The sequence below is a fragment of the Poromitra crassiceps genome, assembly GCF_964638095.1.
Source record: "Poromitra crassiceps genome assembly, chromosome: 14".
NCBI lineage: Eukaryota > Metazoa > Chordata > Actinopteri > Beryciformes > Melamphaidae > Poromitra > Poromitra crassiceps.
Window position 1 is genome coordinate 40,632,356 of NC_139633.1, and position 22,792 is coordinate 40,655,147.

Consider the following 22,792-nt stretch of genomic DNA (forward strand, 5'->3'; position numbering starts at 1 on the left):
AGCATTCCTTTAAGACCGCACACTAAATTGCTACGTAGAAGTTTGACAGGTGAAAGTGGAAAGTGTCTCCACAGGTGAAGGCTGTGTGTCGTTTAGCCACCAGGAAGTCGGTTTCAAAATGGAAATGTTTAAACCGCAATTGGAAAAGCATCATTAGTCTGAAATGCCGTTTTATTGTTGGACGATCCACTTGTTGAACTGAGTGTAAAGTGAAGCGCTCCCCCAGACCACACTTTGCCATACCATCATGCTTATACTGTACATGTGCTTTGCCATACCATCATGCTTATACTGTACATGTGCTTCTTGCCAATACAAACAGGCCACGGTTTCAAGGCTGCAGCCAAATGTTATTCACACAAGTCATCGATTTCATGCATTTTCCTGCTGAATAACTGTTTTGTCGGTTAAATGTCAAATTTGCATTTTGTAATGGGTCAAAATGTCAGCTAAATGTTCACTTTGTAGGAGCTTTGTCCAGCTCTTAAATAATTGATTATTAAATATGACTTGATTGGTTTACTGTTGCTGAATGTTGGCACCCTGCATGACCTAGCCTACAAACTTGTTAACCGTATTGTTAACAACATTCCTCTTAGGGCCCGGCTGACGTTTGAGAAAATATATTGTAGCAATGTTACATTTTTTAATGTAATGCCAAATTGTTTTTGTTGAAAAATGTTACGGCCAAATTCTGATGGACGACTTGTGACCTCAGATGCCTAAAACATGGAAAAATAATTTGTCTGATTAGAAAGAGCATAAAAAAGTATATATGTTAGTGTTAAACTAAAAGTTACTTAATGATCCACGTTAAAATATCTGTGTACACTCGGTAGAGATCCGTAAAGGAACAAAAGCAGAGAAATAGATCGTACGAGTTCGTACAAGATCATTCTTAATGTTTGTTTCAGGCAGATATGTGGAGTTTCTGCATCGGGACAAATCCGTGTCAGATGGTGTTAAATCACAGAAAACTGGTCAAAGTAATCACTAGCTTCTCTTTTAAATAGTTTCCTGAGATTGCCTTTACTTTCTGACTCATTGTATTCTCCACATGTGGCCAACTCCACCCGCCTGGTGCTCCAAGCGGCACAAAACAAACACTTTTATTATCTGCTCCCAACGTAAAAACACAGTCCTCTGTTCTGTCGCTATTACAGTACCATGATCGTTCTTTCTTCATAATGCAATGCACGTCATAAAATGTATATAGTGTAAAATAAAAATGGGTTTGTTTTACATACTGTATAATTGCCTATATTTTGGTTCAGAAGTGTAACAGATTTATGAGATGACAGGTTAACACATTAAAAAGAAGGAACTGAAGGATTTTGTGTCTTGTGGTTATTTTTAGTTAGCGGCATGTGATTGGGAGAACAATTTAAATTCCAAAATGCTCTTCTATGATGTCACTGTTTTGTAAGAGCTCAAAAAAGTCATTCAGTAACTTTGTAATAGTGGGTTTACTTCATGGCAGCGGGGTTACATATACCTTTGAGGGTCTAACAAACGTAGGGCTGGACAATATAGCCAAAACATGTATTGATATAAAATATTTCATATCAGTCGATATCCGTAATTATTGATAATTGTTAATGACCACGAGAAAAAAGGTTGAAGTTAACCACTTTATTTTTGAACCAGCTCATGTATCAAGGCATACAGGTAATACTTTTAATGCTAACACAATTAAAAACAAAAAGTGAGATTTGCAGCTGTGTAATACATTTGCTCGGTTTGGAACTTTAGGATTTGTCGTTTTTTTCCCCAATTTTTTTTATCCCGTTAGTGCTAATTTTAATTTATTTATCCTGGTTGCTGCTCCACCCTCTGCCGATCTGGGGAGAGCCGAAACTGGCTCCATGCTTCCTCCGAGACATGGGCAGTTAGCCAGCCGCTTCTTTTCACCTGACAGGGGAAGCTTCACCGGTAGGACATAGCACGTGGGAGGATCACGCTATTCCAACCAGTTCCCCTCCCTCCGAACAGGCGCCTCTAACGACCAGAGGAGGCACCACATCAGCAACCAGGATAGTGCATGTTTTGGTGTGGGGTTCCTATATGAAAGAAACCCCCAGGGGGCACGGGGAGAACATGCAAACTCCACACAGAAAGGCCCTTTTGACGACCCCACCCGGGCGGTGGGCAGTCAAGGACATGCGGACGGGCACGCATTCCTTCAGCGCTCACATCGTCCCAGGTGGGACTCGAACCCAGGACCTTCGAGCTGTGAGGCGACAGCGCTTACCACTGCACCACCGTGCCCCCAGGATTTGTCTGTTTGATTGGAGTTTGAGTGTCACTCGTCGTAACACGCTCCATTATCAAGGGAGATATCGATATATATTGAACTATTTTCTTATTGTATTGATGAATTGTCTATTGTCAATATATTATTTGCCACCAGGAAACTCCTCGTCTCCCAGAGCGACTGTCAGACGGCCGAGGCTGTCTGAATGTTATTTAGTGCAGGGGCAGTGTGGAGGATGGAGAGATCCAGAGAGACACATCATGTTTGCAAATAGCGACTTTTGACATAATGTGTTTCAACAGTCAAATCCAGTGGTTCTTTGTAACTGTTATTAAAGCGTGACCAACGCATTTGTCTGGTAAAACTAATTCTTTCTGGACATCCGTCCCAGCGAAAACCCTCTGACGTTAATGTTCCACGGGATGGGTACATCTCTCCATTATAATGCAACCCAATCGCCAGAATCAAATGTTGGTATTTCACACTAATGAAAACCACGATCAACGTAAATTTAATATATATGTTATTGATTGATCCTATATTGATTGATCCTATATGTTATTGATTGATCCTCTATGTTATTGATTGATCCTATATGTTATTGATTGATCCTATATGTTATTGATTGATCCTATATGTTATTGATTGATCCTATATGTTATTGATTGATTGATTTTTTTGGTGGAGGGCTGCAACATTGCTTTACTTTTATTTTTTCCCCCACCCTTTCTCATGTTCGAACAAGCTTTTAAATCTTTCTAGGCTACTGTAAGACAGGATAGAACTGGTGGTGTCAAAGTTTTCAGATAGGAATGATATTTCTTCACATATACTGTAAATTATATAATTTAATAACTCGAGCACATGTAAGCTAAATAATCTTCCTTTACTCTTTCAGTACTTTAATTAATACAGCCGTAAAACCTTGTGTGAGAATCAAAGCAGCAGAGCCAAACAAACATTCAATAACTTACCTTTATTGAACCATTTAAAAGAGCATTTTATCACTTTGAACACGGACATTTGACTTTGAAGCGGGGACACGTATGCAAATGAATCTTCATAATACATTTAGTATTTGTTCTCCTAATTACATGCAAACATAATAATTCTTCATAGAGTGCACACAGAATAGGAATGTAAGATCAGAGCGGAAAGCAAGGAGGAAAAAGATTAACATACTTTGACGTTGTGGCTTTCGGTGGCGGCCATGTTGGCACCACCACCCCCCCTCCATACATTCATCAAACCATAGGGCCAGCCACACATAGCCTGGGTAAACCCAGCCTCCACGTGACTTCTTATCATGATAGCACATAGAGGTCACGTGGAGTCTGGGTTTACCCAGGCTAAGCCACACACACCTTGTCTTGTTTAGACTGTTTGTGAACCAAATCCAAACACCTGTTTAGTATTTTATTGTTTGTTACCCATGTCAACTTATACATATTTGTCTGCATTTGCTGTCAACACCTTGTAAAATGGCAACAAGCATGGATAACTTTGCATTACAACATAAACACAGCGCAATAAAGGGAGACTATAGCATCACTAGTGGTTTAGATGTTCCCCGCAAATAACCTTGATGAATGCATACATACATAAATACTGTATGTGAGATGACACATTTGCATTGAGGGGCAAACAAAATGGCGTCCATCCACAGAACTAGACTGGATAGAACGGTCCTTCCTGTTATGGTATTTTAGCAAGCACAGCATGAAATGGCAATTATGGAATTGTAAGAGTTTGATGCTACGGTGACAACACAAGTCTGGACGTCATATTATGATAAGGCTGTAAAGCAGGGGTCTCAAATTCACGGCCCGCCGGTGCCCCCTGTGCGGCCCGCGATGGAATTGGGATTTTTAATTTTTTACAATGCACCTGAACGCAACATGCAAGATACCCGCTGAATAAGTTTCTAAATTTTCATGTCATTCTGGCCAATCCTCCACTTTTGTTATACGTTATATCGTCTGTCCAGAAAAAAAAGTCACTTAAGCAACATCAGCCTTTCAGCCAACACAGTGGCAGAGCGGATTACTGAGCTGTCAAGTGACACTTATGATCAGTTCTAATTCTAGCTGGAGTTTCAAGGGACAGTTGAAAATTAATACTAATTTAGTAATGTGCATTGTCCCTAAAAAAATAAAACAAAGTCCCTCAAATAAACAAATAAATTGTTAATGTAAAAAATAGATTGTCCCTCAAATAAATGAATAAATTGTTAATGTTGAGAATTCGAACGGTTGCATTTTTCTCTTTTTTTTTTTAAATACATGAAGTGGCCCCCTTGTGACAAGACTGGACACTCAGCGGCCCCCAGGTCATTTGAGTTTGAGATCCCTGCTGTAAAGACTGTCTCACTTAAGTTAAGTGTGCAGATGAGTCTGTTAGCAAACTCAACTGAAAGCTAATGTTAGCGGCGAGGCTAACATAGCTTCATCACAGACTTAACTTCTAGTCTAGCTCTTCTAGTCAACATTAACATGTTTGCAATTCATGGCAGTAAGGAGACAGGAGAAAGGTTTGGTCTCAGTGACTTTTGCTGTGAGTCTGTTTATACAGAAGCTAGCTCAACAGTTCACATAAACATGGCCGCCGCTCCAACCGTCCTGGCTGGAACGCTTATTTGAAACGGGAATGACCAGTCTATCCATTCAAGTTCTGTAACAGGGTTTCTGATTCTCTTTAGGAAAATAGGAATCGCTCGTAGATAACATAACATGGCTTATACCTGTAGGCTACAGCGTTTATACAGCAGTCTTAATGAAAACAATGTGGTAGTTTTTGCCTAAACATTGTGTGTGTGTGTGTGTGTGTGTGTGTGTGTGTGTGTGTGTGTGTGTGTGTGTGTGTCTCCAAGTACTGTTCACACAGCAGTGCCGCGGTCGACCTCCAGGTGGGGCAGTGTGGGGTTTTTTCCCGGCGTCTCGTGGTCGCTGCCGTTCTGGTTGTCTGTGGTTTTCTCCCCTCCCTTCTCTTTCTTCTCCTCCCCGCTCCTGGTGGACAGAGGCAGCAGAGCTACGCTAAGCCAACACTTGCAAACAAAGGTTTTGGGTTTTGGGTGCATTTCTGTTTTTTTATGGGACCACAAATCCCATCAAAACAGACAGTTCTAAAGGGAGGGTGTGAGGTGAGCTTATACAAGGGATCAGCTGATCAGCATTTTGGAAAACAAACGGCTACAAAATAATTCCGGGTGGACAGAGTAGCCATGCGCGGCGTGAGGAGCGGAAGTCGCCGCCATGACAGTCTTATCGCATCGATAAAAAACGTTATTTTAGAGCCACAATATATCAACAACTAGCCAACAGATATCAAAGCTGGTGGGCTTTATGGAAAGAGCGTGACTCGAACATGACCGTTAAAATGAAAAAAGTGGCGTTTTACTGCCACACAACTAACGTTAGCTAACAACTAGCTATGTTCCAGCTCCTAGTGCGGGTCGTGCGGCTGCATGTATTTACATAGCGGGGACATGCATGTACAGGGAGGTGGATTTGCGCGTAACAGGGGAACTGGGGGGAATAGCGCTAGTAGGTCCTGCTGGTGAAACTCCTCGCTGTCAGTTGAAAAGAAGCGGCTGGCAAATGCACATGTATCAGAGGAAGCATGGTGCTAGTCTACAACTCTTCCCAGATCTGCAGAGGGGGTGGCGCAACGACCGGGACAGCAGGGGGAATTGGCCAAGAACAACTGGGGAGAAAACCTTTGAAGCGTGAAATCCCCAGCTCCCAGCTCAGTATATCCCCAGCTCCCAGCTCCCAGCTCAGTATATCCCCAGCTCCCAGCTCAGTATATCCCCAGCTCCCAGTACAAATGGTAGAGACACTATTCGACTCCTGTCCTTACTTCTTCTTGAAGAGCTTCTTGAAGGAGCTCCTGAAGCCTCCTTTCTCCTGCTTGCGGCTCCTCTCGCTCAGAGGTGTGTGGTGACACTCATCCGCCCACGACTGGATCCCAGAGTCCTGACGGGGTTCAACACAATATTAAAGTATATTTACTTTAAGGTGTTTCTCAAACCTGAAATGGGCTGCATGCCTGTTTGTGGCAGGTCTCCACAATACACACATATCATTATGCATTCATGAGCCTCATGCAGGGCAGGGTTCCCCAAATAGCGTGCTGCGCTGGCATTTATGAATAAATAAATATATATATAAATATATATATATATATATATATATTAGGGCTGTCAATTGATTAAAATATTTAATCGCGATTAATCGCATGATTTCCATAGTTAATCACGATTAATCGCAAATTAATCGCATTTTTTTTATCTGTTCTAAATCTACCTTAAACCGAGGTAGGCTACCTTAAACCTGAGAGCTTTGTGCAAAGATGCACTGTTGTATTAATATGGGTAGCTATTATCATTAGTATGGGTAAGTATTTGGCCATTGGTAATATTGTTATTATTGCTACTAGTTACTGGGAATACACATCTCTCAGGCTGCACTGTGAAGTTAATTGGTGCTATCCTCTACATCTCTCCAGCCACAGACAGGAGAAGCTGCGTGCATGCTCTCTCCCCCCTCTCTCTTTCTCTCTCGGTATCTCTCTCTCTCGCGTTCCCGTTCTCCGTCGGTCCCTCTCTCACTGCCTGTCTGTCTGTCTCGCTCGCTTTCTCTGCCTCTCTCTCTCCCTCTCTGTCTCCCCCCGTTCTCCGTCACTCTCTCTGCCACGCGTGGTTTCTATTCGCACATAGGTTACGCAATAACCACGCCCTGTGCCCGCCTACGCAGCAGTCAAGCACCGGGATTGGTCAGGAGCAAGTCTTTTGTGAAAAACTGTAAAACCAATTTTTGAGGGGTTAAACTACTTGGAGTCATTATAAATGGAGTCATTATAAATGATGACGTATGGGAAAGTCAATGTAATAATAGTTGTGTTGAAGGGGACTCTTGTTGTATTGTGTGGTTAATTGAAAACTAATTATGTTTGTCTCTGCATAGGAGGGGCTGCATCCTTCAATGGGGGATTCATGTCCCTGCTTCTGACAGGGGAAGGCACCAGGACTGCTGCCTACATACTGTAACTGGACCCATTTGCAGGGGCTTAGCCTACTGTATGTGTTTGGTTTAGTTCAGTTTTGTCTTGTCAAGTTTTGAATAGTGATCTGTTTATTAAGGACAATAAAACCTTTTCGAGTCGTTTGTTGGGGAAAGCCATAACAAAACTGCCTAGAGATCCATTGTGGGGGGTGAGAGAGAGGACAAGGCAGGAGAGAGAGAGGACAGGGAGAGAGAGGCGGGAGAGAGAGGACAAGGCAGGAGAGAGGACTTCAAGGCAGGAGAGAGAAGAGAGAGGACAAGGCAGGAGAGAGGACAAGGCAAGAGAGAGAAGAGAGAGGACAAGGCAGGAGAGAGAAGAGAGAGGACAAGGCAAGAGAGAGAAGAGAGAGGACAAGGCAAGAGAGAGAAGAGAGAGGACAAGGCAAGAGAGAGAAGAGAGAGGACAAGGCAGGAGAGATAAGAGAGAGGACAAGGCAGGAGAGAGAAGAGAGAGGACAAGGCAGGAGAGAGGACAAGGCAAGAGAGAGAAGAGAGAGGACAAGGCAAGAGAGAGGACAAGGCAGGAGAGAGAAGAGAGGACAAGGCAGGAGAGAGAGGACAAGGCAAGAGAGAGAAGAGGGAAGACAAGGCAAGAGAGAGAAGAGAGAGGACAAGGCAGGAGAGAGAAGAGAGAGGACAAGGCAGGAGAGAGAGGACAAGGCAAGAGGACAAGGCAAGAGAGAGAAGAGGGAAGACAAGGCAAGAGAGAGGACAAGGCAGGAGAGAGAAGAGAGAGGACAAGGCAGGAGAGAGGACAACCAGGCGACCACCATTCCCCCCCCCCCGTCTGACCTCCCCTCAACAAAATTCCCTCCTCTGCCATCTATCTATGTATCTCCCAGCCTCCTTCCTCTCACCCTGTTCGCACTCAACCACTCTACTACCATCTCTGCAGGGACTGACCCGCAGAGGAGAGAGGAGAGCAGGCACAGTCCCTGCAGAGATGGTGAGAGTGGTTGAGTGAGAACACGGCGAAGGAAGGAGACCGGGAGATGGCAGAGGAGGGAGGGGTGGGGTGATGGGAGGGTGGGGGGAGGAGGAGGAGGGGGGGTGGGGGGGAGAGCAGGGTGAAGGAAGGAGGCCAGGGGATGGCAGAGGGTGGGGGGGAGGGATGGGGGCCAGAAGATGGCAGGGGGGTGGGGGGGGGGGCAGGAGATGGCAGAGGAAGAGCAGGAAGCCAGGGGATGGCGGGGGCGGGGGGGGATGTATATATATATTTTTAATTATTATTAATTATTATTATTAATATTATTATTTTCACATTTACTAATCATTAACCACTCTATTCAGGAATTGACCGACTAATCAGCAACTATCTGATGATTAACTAATATATTCACGAACTGACATGTATTAATCATTAAAGAAACAGTTAACTACTCTGAGTCTGCACTGAGTGCTCATAAGTGTCAAAATAGAAAACCAGATTCAAACATAGGCAGAATGGTTCCAGGTCCATGTTTATCACCAGGCCATTATTGAAAATAAGAATTTGTTCTTAATTAACTTGCCTGTTTAAATAAAGGTTGATGATGATACCAGAATGTTAGCACAATACAAAACTCACAGCAACAAGTAGACCAGTGGTTTATTGATAGTATTCTGTGACATCACCACACAGACATCTTGGTCTGATTGTAACAGGTGATTACAATCTAATTACACACACAGCCAATGAGCTGTGTGTAGTGTAAAGTGCCATAGTGGTCAGAAATGCATGTGACATCATGGGAATACTATGAATAGACAAGTCCAAGTGAATCAGTTGTTATTAAGCTTTATACGAGGCGGATCAGTCTGTTGTGGCCTTCACCTTGTCAGTCTCATATGTCTCGTCTCACGCATGGGCGCCTGGCCAATCCCGGCGCTTGACTGCTGCGTAGGCGGGCACAGGGCGTGGTTGTTGCGTAACCTATGTGCAAATAGAAATCACGCCTCTGCCACGGTGAGACGAGACAGACGGGGATAGCTGACGCGCTCCCTCTCTCTCTCTCTCACCCAAAATGCAGGACATCTTTCTCAATTTGAAGCTGAACTTGCCAATATACCCATTTTATTCCTCCTTTTCTGCTCACGGAGCTTTGTTTCTGCTTGATATCAACGTTAATGCTTCCTGATTTCCAAAACTACGGCGCGGACCAAGGCTCAAACATCACAGAACGTGCATGCATTAATCGTGCGTTAAAAAAATTAGTGGCGTTAATAGGAACGATAGTTAACGCGCGATTAACGCGTTAACGCTGACAGCCCTAATATATATATATATACATATAAATACAGTGCACCTGAACGCAACATGCAAAATACTGTTTGCGAACACTACTGATGCCCTCTCCCCTCCTCCTCTAAGTTTACAAACACCGTTCAGTCACATCTTGGAGAGCAGCATCTAGCTAGCCGGTTTAGAGTGTATGTGTGTGTGTGTGTGTGCGTGTGCGTGTGCGTGTGCGTGTGCGTGTGCGTGTGCGTGCGTGCGTGCGTGCGTGCGTGTGTATGTAACCGAGTTGAATCAGCACGGATTCCTCGTGAGTCCCGAGTGGTAGCGAGTGGATTGGTTAAACTCACTCCCCAGGTATAAAGGCATGTTAATCAGCTCCGCCAAGGGAGCTAGCTCTCTTGGTGTTGCGGTTAACATGTTGGACTCCCAAGCCAGCATGTTAACCAGCTCCGCCAAAGGAGCTAGCTCTCTTGGTGTTGCGGTTAGCATGTTGGACTCCCAAGCCGAGGGTCGGCAGTTCGAATCCACCCCTGGGCAAGCAATGTAACGGTGTTGTGTAGGTGGTACTTACAGCAACCCATGTTAAGGGCTTGCCCAGGGGTGGATTCGAACTGCTGACCCTCGGCTTGGGAGTCCAACATGTCGGCAGTTCGAATCCACCCCTGGGCAAGCCCTTAACATGGGTTGCTGCAAGTACCACCTACACAACGCCGTTACACGTAAGCAACAATGCCTCTTGTCTGAAAGGGTACACTCCAGGTAATGCTGCCCGGGGAATGAGTTTTCTGAGCTAATCTGAGATCATCCAGAGTTCATCTCTGAAAGTAGCTAATGAGACAGAGAGAGAAAGAGTGCATAAGTAAGATGTTTATGTTAAGTTATCTGTTAAGTTAATTCGCCAATAGTCAACTAATGTTGTAAATGCCTAAAAGAAATCGGTTACAGCACCAAAACTAAAACCAGTGGCAGTAACATCAGCCTAGAAGTGAATGGTCAAATAACTTCCAATAAAAAGGAAGTAGCTGAACATCTTAACATCCACTTCTCCTCTGTTGCTAGACAGCTAGTTGACAAGCTTCCATTACCTTCAGGGGCCTATGGTGAGAAACATCTGACTGGTTTCTATGGGCAGCTGGGCATTGAACCAGGCTCGTTGGCATTCTCCAGAGTTTCTGAAGCTGAGGTAGGTAAACAACTTAAAAATTTGAAGCCTACGAAAGGCACAGGTCTCGATCTGATGCCGGCTAGGTTCCTCAATGATGCTGCGGAGGTGATAACTCCCTTCATCACCCACATCATGAACCTATCCATCACGTCGGGAACTGTGCCAGTGGGTTTTAAAAAAGCCAGAGTGATTCCTCTTTTTAAAAAAGGGTGTAAAAGGGACCCAAACAACTACAGGCCTGTATCGATTTTATGTTCTCTGTCTAAAGTCTTGGAAAATCTAGTGTTACAACAAATCAATGACTTTATTACAGAGAAACAGATTTTATATGAGTGGCAGTCAGGTTTCAGGAAATCCCATTCTACTGAAACATGCCTGATGTACCTCACTGATTTAATTAGGAGGGAAGTTGATGCAGGCAAGTTTTGTGGTCTAGTGTTGCTTGATCTTCAGAAAGCGTTTGATACTGTAGACCACGGCATTTTAATTCTTAAACTCAGAGCAATGGGTTTTAGTGTTTTAGCATTACGTTGGATCGAATCATATCTTACCCACCGTCTTCAAAGGGTGGACGTTAACGGAACGCTTTCTGAAGTTCAAGAAATGGGGTGGGGGGTGCCGCAGGGGAGTATCCTCGGACCCCTGCTTTTTCTTTTATATATTAATGATTTTAGAGCGGCGACCTCTCCTGCCTGTAATTTGTTTCTTTATGCTGATGACTCTGTTTTAATGGTGTCGCACCAGGAGAAATCTGCTGTTGAGAAAGCTTTAAGTGCAGAGCTAGAGAGTGTTTGTGACTGGCTGTCCGACAACAGATTGTCTCTTCACTTAGGTAAGACAGAGGCCATTGTATTCGGCTCAAAAATTAAATTGTCTAAATCGCCCGGTCTCGTCATCAAGATTGGTGACATTCAAATTGATGCCAAGGATAAGGTAAGCTACCTTGGCTGCATTTTAGACAAATACCTATCAGGTGAGTATATGGCTCTGAAAGTCCTTGGCAAAATTAACATGCATGTCAGGTTTCTGGCCAGGAAAGCTGCCTTTCTCACCAGTCCAGTCCTTCACTCTCTGGCTTCTGCACTTTTCAGAGTCATTTTGACTATGCTGCCATCTGCTGGTATACTGGTCTCTCTCAGAAACTCAAAAACAAATTACAAACGGCTCAAAACAAGTTGATTCGAGTCATTCTTAAAGTCCATCCACGTACCCACCTGGACCAAGCTCACTTTGACAGTCTTAATTGGCTGACAGTTGAGAAGCGCACTTTATACATCAAGCTGCTGTTCACTTTTAAGATTGTTAAGAATTTTGTTCCTATGTATCTTAAAAGCTACTTTTCTTGTGTGAGTGAGCGTCACCAGTATTCTACGAGAGGCAGTTCTACTGATTTCATCCCTATCAGATTTAGGACCCTGATGGGGAGGAACTCGTTCAAATATAATGCAGCGACTCAATGAACATGTTACCTTCGTGCTTGAAACTGAGTGAGTCTATCTGCACTTTTAAGAAAGGCTTAAAAAAATGGTTACAAACATCCGCACTTTAAACCGTTTTATCCTGTCTTTTTAGTTCTTGAATTGGTTATTTATTTATGGTATAGCTGGTCTTTTATTTTATTGATTGATATGTTTAGTTCTAGTTTTTTTTTTTTTTTTTTTTTTTTTGGTAAATTATAAACTGAGTTAGTAATTTATCTTTTAATGGAGTTGTATTAGTTTTAAATTATGTTCCCACTTGCACTTCTTTGTTACACGTATTTACGTTGTCTGTCTTGTCTCCATGGGGACCACAATGGAAATAAGCCTTCGGGCTTTGTTGTGTTTTTATCCTCGGTGATATGTTGTCTTATGTCCTGTTTTTATCACCAAATAAAGTCAATCAATCAATCAACATTTAAATTGTTTCAATAATCTTGATTAAATCTGGCTAAAAGTAATCTCATGTGTAAGAAACTACTGTTCAACACTGAAGAAGTTTAATCATCCGTCTAATCCTAATGTTAATTTAAATGAGATATTCCTCTAAATCTGGCTTCAAACAGCCAAAATTGGTGGAAGAAAACCTCTTGGTACACATGCTGAAGCAGGAAGTGACGTCCACTTTGGCTCTCTATTGTTCAGCTGTACAGAACACTCAAACAAAAAGAAACAGACTCATTTGTACCTGACTCATTTCCTGTGAAGACAAATGCATCATTCCTTCCTCCCTCTATCCCTCCCTCCCCATCTCTCTCCCTCCCTCCCTCTCCCTCCTTCCCTCCCCATCTCTCTCCCTCCCTCACTCTCTCTCCCTCCGGGTCCCCCACCTTGCTGAGCAGACCGCGGAGCTCATCGCTCTGCTTGTCCTGGTCGGCTCTGTGCGGGGGGCTCTGGATGTGCGGGGGGCTCTGGATGCGCGGGGAGCTCTGGAGCTTGCGGGCCGGGGTAGGACAGCCCTTGCTGCCCTTGCTGCCCTGGCGCTCCAGCTTGGCGTGGCTCAAGCCCGTCCGGAGGAGGTGGTCCGACAGAGGGTCCAGACCGCTCACTGTGCTGTCCAGCTGCAGCCCGTTCAGAGACTGTAGAGCAGACAGGAGAGGTGGACAGGAGACACGGACAGGAGACAGACAGGGGTGGTGGGATGGATCAGGGGGGTTTCTTTTACACGATCATGTTATTTTAAAGCTATTGTGACCCAATCCTGCTGCTGGCTACACGCAATAACAATCTTCAAAACTCCATCGTGTCATAAATGTTTTTCTCTTTTCCCCATGTGCCAATCTAGTAAGTACATAAATAGAGATAAGTTGCTTGGAGAAGCCAGCAAGCTGAACTCAGTGATGCAGTTATCATCATGATGTAGTGTCCCACAATGCCATACAGTATGTGCAGTAAAGTTTTCTTTTGATTTTTCTTCGGGACTGACTGACCAACAGAGTGACTACCTGCTGGTCACAGCAAAACATGTGATGGGCACTCATGTACTAACTCTACTACTGCATCCAGCTCACCTTGCTCTTCCGCTGGCTGGCCTGCAGGGGGCGGTGCTGGCTGTGGCGCATCAGCACGGCCTCGTCCGGGGACACGCACCCTCGGCTGAGCAGTTTGTTGTAGCCACTCCCCTGGCTCACGCCGCCGCCGTACATCTCGCGGTAGGGCTGCCCGATTATGGCAAAAATCATCATCAATTTCGACTGATATTGAGATCCCGATTATTGAACGTGCTTACTCATTGACTTTGGCAACAGCATGCATTGATTGAACTTGAAAAAAATATATTTTTAATCCTGTTTTTTATGTAAATGTAATTGAACTGAAAATGAAATAAATGGATCCAAATAAAAGTAAAGAAGATAAATAAATAGGCAAATTAAAATAAATACTTGTAAATAATAAATTAATAATTGAAAACAAGATAATTAAGATAAAACAATTAAATAATTGTTTTATCTTAATTATCTTGTTTTCCTAATTGTGAGAAGCCAAAATCGGATTAATTGCACAGCCCTACCTCGCGGCTGGCCGACACGCTGGCCCCGAGCGCGTGGTGCGGCGCTGTGGACGGCGTTTTGGGGCATCTGACGAAGGCGATGTCGATGGAGGAGTCAGAAGAGGCGGAGGAGCAACGGTCAAACAGAGACACGTTGTGCAGGGAGTCTCCGTCTGCCTCGTACAGACCCTCCATCCCCGGGGGGTCCGGGGGCAGGAGGAACTCCCCCAGAGCGTCGGACAGAGCAGAGCCTGCCCCCTGGTGGAATTCGGGCGCTCTGCAGGGCAGGTGATGCTGGCGAGACATGGACCCCTCAGACGTCACGCTCTCTGGGATACTGCGCAGACCTGGGAGCCAGAGGTTAACCGGTTGGTTAGTTGACTGTTTCTGGTCACATCATGGTAAGAGTACTGAGCTGTCCTCAATGAGCCTGTTTACCAGGTGAAGGACAACTTTCTTTTCTCAAATTTGGCAACAAGAACCCTTTTCTTTACCAATTATTTTCCATTTGGTTTTTCTAAAACTGAAGTCCTGATTCAATGGGACATAATTGGTGCTAAGGTACTAAGTATACCTAGCCTGGGGTGTCTTTGGTCCAAATCTGGCCAAGCTGGATGTGTCTGACTTCTCTCTACTTTGAACTATTAAAAGGTGAGAATCCATTTAATATACAGTATATCCCCAGACTTGCTGACCCAGAGCCACGCACTCATGACATCATGCACTCATGACATCATGCACTCATGACATTGTGGGTTTGAGTTGGGCTTGTGACTTGTGTCACATGCGGTCTGCATTTAACTGTGGCTAACGTTTCTAAGCTAGCCATGCACCCCCTCCTGCCTCTCCCTGGGCAGTAAAGTCTCTAAGCTAGCCATGCATCCCCTCCTGCCTCTCCCTGGGCAGTAAAGTATCTAAGCTAGCCATGCATCCCCTCCTGCCTCTCCCTGGGAAGTAAAGGCTCTAAGCTAGCCATGCATCCCCTCCTGCCTCTCCCTGGGCAGTAAAGTCTCTAAGCTAGCCATGCATCCCCTCCTGCCTCTCCCTGGGCAGTAAAGTCTCTAAGCTAGCCACGCACCCCCTCCTGCCTCTCCCTGGGCAGTAAAGGCTCTAAGCTAGCCATGCATCCCCTCCTGCCTCTCCCTGGGCAGTAAAGGCTCTAAGCTAGCCATGCATCCCCTCCTGCCTCTCCCTGGGCAGTAAAGGCTCTAAGCTAGCCATGCATCCCCTCCTGCCTCTCTCTGGGCAGTAAAGTCTCTAAGCTAGCCATGCATCCCCTCCTGCCTCTCCCTGGGCAGTAAAGTCTCTAAGCTAGCCATGCACCCCCTCCTGCCTCTCCCTGGGCAGTATAGTCTCTAAGCTAGCCATGCACCCCCTCCTGCCTCTCCCTGGGCAGTATAGTCTCTAAGCTAGCCATGCACCCCCTCCTGCCTCTCCCTGGGCAGTAAAGTCTCTAAGCTATCCATGCATCTCCTCCTGCCTCTCCCTGGGCAGTAAAGTCTCTAAGCTAGCCATGCATCTCCTCCTGCCTCTCCCTGGGCAGTAAAGTCTCTAAGCTAGCCATGCACCCCCTCCTGCCTCTCCCTGTACAGTAAAGTCTCTAAGCTAGCCATGCATCTCCTCCTGCCTCTCCCTGGGCAGTAAAGTCTCTAAGCTAGCCATGCATCCCCTCCTGCCTCTCCCTGGGCAGTAATGTCTCTAAGCTAGCCATGCATCTCCTCCTTCCTCTCCCTGGGCAGTAAAGTCTCTAAGCTAGCCATGCACCCCCTCCTGCCTCTCCCTGGGCAGTAAAGTCTCTAAGCTAGCCATGCATCTCCTCCTGCCTCTCCCTGGGCAGTAAAGTCTCTAAGCTATCCATGCACCCCCTCCTGCCTCTCCCTGGGCAGAAAAGTCTCTAAGCTATCCATGCACCCCCTCCTGCCTCTCCCTGGGCAGTAAAGTCTCTAAGCTAGCCATGCACCCCCTCCTGCCTCTCCCTGGGCAGTAAAGTCTCTAAGCTAGCCATGCATCTCCTCCTGCCTCTCCCTGGGCAGTAAAGTCTCTAAGCTAGCCATGCATCTCCTCCTGCCTCTCCCTGGGCAGTAAAGTCTCTAAGCTAGCCATGCACCCCCTCCTGCCTCTCCCTGGGCAGTAAAGTCTCTAAGCTAGCCATGCACCCCCTCCTGCCTCTCCCTGGGCAGTAAAGTCTCTAAGCTAGCCATGCACCCCCTCCTGCCTCTCCCTGGGCAGTAAAGTCTCTAAGCTAGCCATGCATCTCCTCCTGCCTCTCCCTGGGCAGTAACGTCTCTAAGCTAGCCATGCATCCCCTCCGGCCTCTCCCTGGGCAGTAAAGTCTCTAAGCTAGCCATGCATCTCCTCCTGCCTCTCCCTGGGCAGTAAAGTCTCTAAGCTAGCCATGCATCTCCTCCTGCCTCTCCCTGGGCAGTAACGTCTCTAAGCTAGCCATGCATCCCCTCCTGCCTCTCCCTGGGCAGTAAAGTCTCTAAGCTAGCCATGCACCTCCTCCTGCCTCTCCCTGGGCAGTAATGTCTCTAAGCTAGCCATGCATCCCCTCCTGCCTCTCCCTGGGCAGTAAAGTCTCTAAGCTAGCCATGCACCCCCTCCTGCCTCTCCCTGGGCAGTAAAGTCTCTAAGCTATCCATGCATCCCCTCCTGCCTCTCCCTGGGCAGTAAAGTCTCTAAGCTAGCCATGCATCTCCTCCTGCCTCTCCCTGGGCAGTAAAGTCTCTAAGCTAGCCATGCATCTCCTCCTGCCTCTCCCTGGGCAGTAAAGTCTCTAAGCTAGCCATGCACCCCCTCCTGCCTCTCCCTGGGCAGTAGAGTGGTGTAATGACTAGACAGAACACCCTACGAAGAAAATAGTAGCTTATGTTGACCAATACTTGTAAATATTTTTAGATATGTTCAGACTCAGACTGTTTCTGCATACAATGGCAGTGTATGGGGAGAGAGAGGGAGAGAGAGGGAGAGAGAGAAAGATAATCAATTCTCGAGTCTCCTCAACTGTAAGGTGACCAAATTTCTGAAATGAAAACCAGGGACATTTCTGCAGTCAATATCATTAAAATATCCAATGGTATTATCTAGTAAATAAATGAAAAAGGGGGACAATTCTGGTTTCATATATTTTGAGCATGGGACTGTGATAACGGTGCAGCCCTCCAAAATAACACATTAACATACCAAGACCTTGAGGAACACCATAGAAAAATGCAGGCTGTGATTTGATATCAAAAACCGTTTTTAGCCATTTGTAGATTTACACTAAATGAGTAACATCTGTAGCATGACATAGTTTGTTACAAATGGATGCCGTAGGTCTTCTAGTTTCATCTAAGTATCTTCACTATAGCTTTAAAAAATGTCTGAAAGACACTAATGTCAGCCAATGGAGGAGGAGGAGAAAATCAGGGAAGTTTTCGGGGACAGCTCCAGCAGGGGACAGGTCACCAAAAACCAGGACGAGGACTGTCCCGGGAAATCGGGGACATCTGGTCAGAACAGAATCACTGATATCATGGAGGAAGATACACAACGATAAACGACACCAAGATAAACAACACCAAGATAAACAACACCAAGATACACCAAAGTCTAGCATCACTTTAAAACACCCTCTGTCCACAAGCAGCTGCCCTGCTGAAGTGCCCTTGAGCAAGAGCGCTGAATCCCTCCAAACTCCAGAGGCTGCTGGGAGGAATTATACCATCACATTACCTTACACATCACATCTTCCTGTCCAATGTTAGCCTGGTAAACCAGCCCGTCACGTGAACTCACATTTCATTTGGTTCTGCGTGACGGTCTGGCCCCAAAGCCAGTGGGGGGGTTTAGCAGAAGCTGCAGAGCAGAAGAGCCAATCAGCGACTGCGCTGTGATTGACAGCGCAAGTTGGCCAATCAGACTAGCACTGCACTAACAAAGCAGTAATGGCCGCCTCCTTGCCTGATCATCTCGAGGAGTCATGTCAGCGTTTGTCTAGTTTAAACAGCCATAAAGTGCAGTTATTACAGAAATAGACTCAATAACAACAATTAAACAAGTACAGGAGTATCGCCGCAACCGCCGATTTTCTCGGCGGAAAACATGTTTTTGCCATTCTCCCGAGTGGATTTGGGTTTGACTGGATCCAACGCTGATTGGCTGAAGGAGTTGTCTGTCAAGGCAACTATGCCCGCCCATGCTCCCGCCACTGCTAAGGACTGGGTGAAGAGTTGGGGCCAGACCATCACGCAGAACCAAATGAAATGTGAGTTCACGTGACGGGCTGGTTTACCAGGCTAGTCCAATGTGTGATTAAACATAAACACCAATCAGAGTGATCTTAGAAAGCCCCGGGCCCCAGACCTGTTGGTTTGTGGTTGAGATCTGGGCTGAAGAATGGGATCTGGGTGGGCCGGTCCGGGTCGTAGCGCTGAGGTTCGAGCTCTCGGTCTCGCTCCCAGTCCTGGACGCGACGAGACTGGATCTGCTCCAGGAGGCGCTGCTTGCTGCGCTTCACCTGGTTAGCGTGCTCTCTGAGACCACACGAGAAACACGGAACACACGTTAGAGGGGTTTGAATCCGAATGAGAACAACTGTCTGTACTGTAATTGTCATTCAAGAGTCATTCAATCGTCAAGCAACAGTTCACCGGTGCACAAACAAACAAGAAACATATTTGAAACAGAATCGTATAAGAATAATAGGATCTCACACTTAGCCAGTGCAAAACATACTACAATAGACTTTACGTACGAGGAGTGTTGTTCCTATAGCCTGCTAAACCAGACAGTCACATTTCATTTCGTTCTGCGGGACCGTCTGGCCTCCAGCCCTGGGAGGGCTTTAAGCAGAAACTGCAAAGTGGAAGAACCAATCAGCGACTGCGCTCAGTGCACTGTGATTGACAGCGCAAGTTGGCCAATCAGGAACGCCACGAGTTTAAACAGCCACAAAGTGCAGTTATTGAAGAAATAGACTCAATAACAATTAAACAAGTACAGGAGTATCGCCGCAACCGCTGATTTTCTCGGCGGAAAACATGTTTTTGTCATTCTCCCGAGTGGATTTGGGTTTGACTGAATCCAACGCTGATTGGCTGAAGGAGTTGTCTGTCAAGGCAACTACGCCCACCCAACCTCCGCCCAATGCAAAAATACTGGGTGAAATCTTAAGGCCAGACGGTCCCGCAGAACGGAATAAAATGTGAGTTCACGTGACCAGCTGGTTTACCAGGCTATGTTGTTTCTAAATCGGATGGACATTTTGCAAAACACGATATCTGATCTTTCAAAATGATTGAGTAACACACACACACACACACACACACACACACACACACACACACACACACACACACACACACACACACACACACACACAGCAGGCCTTTTTAATGGATACTCGGTAACTGAAGTCCATGGTTGACTAAATGACAGTAGATGAACCGTGGTGAAGAATACAGGGTGCATGCAGGTACAGCAGATACTCACAGTATAGCGCTGCTGCTCGGGTACGGAGAGCCCATCTCGTTGGCTTGAATCCCACACTCCACTGTCTTCAACAGCTGTTTCATGTTGGACCTGCACAGCACAGACAGCACTGGCTTCACTACTAGGTCTCATTTTGTACGGTTTAAATGGTTAAGATTAGTTTTATCTAAAGAACTCATGAAATGAAAAATAACCACTAAGTTTTGCCTATGTTGATGGATTTAGTGTACACCTATTCACCAATATAGACGGTTTTCATGGAATTGTGTTGTTTGGAACCTAGCTAGCTTATGTCCTGTCAGCTGTTGTATTAGCAAACACTGCAACATGAAGTAAGCTGGGGGCAATTTAGAATGTTTATGTTGGTATGTTTATGTTGGTAAATTGAAACAGTCTATAGGCAAAAAAAAGTATCTTAGTTTCCGCAACCTGGGGGCGGATCGATACAACAATTTCATTCAATATTTGATAACTGAATTATTCCCCTCTTCGTCTGCTGCTGCTGCTGCTTTAAAGTAACCATTGTCGATCCAAAATGAAGGCAGATTCAGAGCTGCATGGCTTATTTCTCACCTCAAATGTTTTCAGAAACACATTTTGGTGAACGATTTTCAAAATATATGAGACCGTTTGCAATTTCCAGTTTGAAATGCGGGGGCAGACGTGTGTGTGGGTAGGCACCCTCCTGCTAGTTAACTTAGGACAATGAGTGGTAGTCAACGGACATCAAATAAAAAACACGATTTCAGACGGAAGCCCGTCTTTATTGTCACACGAACACACTACAACACATGCATACGGCCACTACACACACTCATGCTGACGGTGGCCGGTGAAATATGTCCTCTGCATTTGACCCATCCAGGCTTGTCCTTTCCTCCGGGGGGGCAGGCCAGGAGCAGTAGTCGCTTTTTCTTTCCAGCGCCCGGGGACCATCATTGGACCATCATTGGACCAACTTCAGATGTTGTCGTCACTGGTCGGATGATGATCTTCTGCATGTTTTTAGTGGGGGGTTATGTACGGAGGAACCCCCTGGGGGGTACGGGGAGAACATGCAAACTCCACACAGAAAGGCCCTTTCGACGAGATAGCCCACCTGGGCAGTAGGCACTGAAGATATGGGGGGGTCACAACTCCAGCGCCCACAGTGTCCCAGGCGAGAATCGAACTAAAGACCTTCTAGCTGTGAGGCGACAGCGCTACCGACTGCGCCACCCTACCCCTATACATAAAATACATATAAATACACATTCCAACAGTGCCAAAATGCTCTTATGTACATGTTGTGACTTGTGACTTCACCACAGTACCAAATAATAATGCAAAATCATGAGACATCATCATTTCCTAAGCAAATAACAGCCGGAACTTCCGGTTTTGTCAGGAAAATAGTTCCGGCTACGTATTTGCTTTGGAAATTACAATGTCTTGTAATTTTGAGTTATTATTTCATAATGTGGTGAATACACGAGTCACAACATGTTCATAAGAGTACATGAGAGCGTTTTGGCGCTGTTGTTGGAATATGTAATTGGTGACTTAACGGGGGTAGGCTAGCGGACTGCCAGTCATCATTGTGCTAAGCTAACTAGCAGGAGGGGCGAGTCACTACTTTTTTACTGCATGCACTGAGAAGGGCATCCTCTTGTCTTACTATTGTGAATATGGCAAACAGGTGAATCTCCAAGAATGTTGCAGTGTTGCTTTAACCTCTCCAGCATGAGCGCTAACAGTCATATTGTATCCAGTATAGCATGAGCGCTAACAGTCATATTGTATCCAGTATAGCATGAGCGCTAACAGTCATATTGTATCCAGTATAGCATGAGCGCTAACAGTCATATTGTATCCAGTATAGCATGAGCGCTAACAGTCATACTGCATCCAGTATAGCATGAGCGCTAACAGTCATACTGTATCCAGTATAGCATGAGCGCTAACAGTCATATTGTATCCAGTATAGCATGAGCGCTAACAGTCATATTGTATCCAGTATAGCATGAGCACTAGCAGTCATATTGTATCCAGTATAGCATGAGCAGTAACAGTCATACTGTATCCAGTATAGCATGAGTGCTAGCAGTCATACTGTATCCAGTATAGCATGAGCTAACAGTCATACTGTATCCAGTATAGCATGAGCGCTAACAGTCATATTGTATCCAGTATAGCATGAGCGCTAACAGTCATATTGTATCCAGTATAGCATGAGCGCTAACAGTCATATTGTATCCAGTATAGCATGAGCGCTAACAGTCATATTGTATCCAGTATAGCATGAGCACTAGCAGTCATATTGTATCCAGTATAGCATGAGCAGTAACAGTCATACTGTATCCAGTATAGCATGAGTGCTAGCAGTCATACTGTATCCAGTATAGCATGAGCTAACAGTCATACTGTATCCAGTATAGCATGAGCGCTAACAGTCATATTGTATCCAGTATAGCATGAGTGCTAGCAGTCATACTGTATCCAGTATAGCATGAGCTAACAGTCATACTGTATCCAGTATAGCATGCGCGCTAACAGTCATATTGTATCCAGTATAGCATGAGTGCTAGCAGTCATACTGTATCCAGTATAGCATGAGCGCTAACAGTCATATTTTATCCAGTATAGCATGAGCAGTAACAGTCATACTGTATCCAGTATAGCATGAGTGCTAGCAGTCATACTGTATCCAGTATAGCATGAGCGCTAACAGTCATACTGTATCCAGTAGCATGAGCGCTAACAGTCATACTGTATCCAGTATAGCATGAGCGCTAACAGTCATATTTTATCCAGTATTCACCTTATTCACCACGCCCACTTTTTCTCTCTTCCGCGTTCAACACAAACGTATTTGTTCTTCCGGTTCAGCGCTAGTTGCCTACTGTGGCTAATATCAGCTGCTAGTTAGTTATGTTATATGGCAGTAAAATGCCACTGAATGACCACATTGATATAACTTTTAACCATTTCGAGTAACACTGTTTCCATACGGATCACCAGCGTTAGGTTGTTGTTTATAACGTGGCTATTCATAACGTTTTCTATCTCGGATGCGTTATTTCGAATCGCACATAGGTTACGCCTGGCGCAAACTATGTGGGTTTCAGGACGAAAAAGTAACGTCATCTTTAGATCACAATATTCCTGGA

General features: G+C 45.4%; 1 protein-coding gene across 1 annotated transcript in view; it reads right to left on the reverse strand.

Moving 5' to 3' along the window:
• Positions 1 to 5,129: 5,129 nt before the first annotated feature.
• Positions 5,130 to 22,792, reverse strand: part of arhgef33 (Rho guanine nucleotide exchange factor (GEF) 33) — a gene marked incomplete at both ends in the record, with an annotated part of 57,609 nt that continues 39,946 nt past the window's right edge. Inside the window, 7 exons of the mRNA XM_083650789.1 lie at positions 5,130 to 5,259; positions 6,113 to 6,228; positions 13,009 to 13,257; positions 13,690 to 13,824; positions 14,190 to 14,515; positions 18,516 to 18,685; positions 19,644 to 19,733. Coding sequence (XP_083506915.1) covers positions 5,130 to 5,259; positions 6,113 to 6,228; positions 13,009 to 13,257; positions 13,690 to 13,824; positions 14,190 to 14,515; positions 18,516 to 18,685; positions 19,644 to 19,733 — 1,216 coding nt within the window. The remainder of the gene's footprint in view (positions 5,260 to 6,112; positions 6,229 to 13,008; positions 13,258 to 13,689; positions 13,825 to 14,189; positions 14,516 to 18,515; positions 18,686 to 19,643; positions 19,734 to 22,792) is intronic.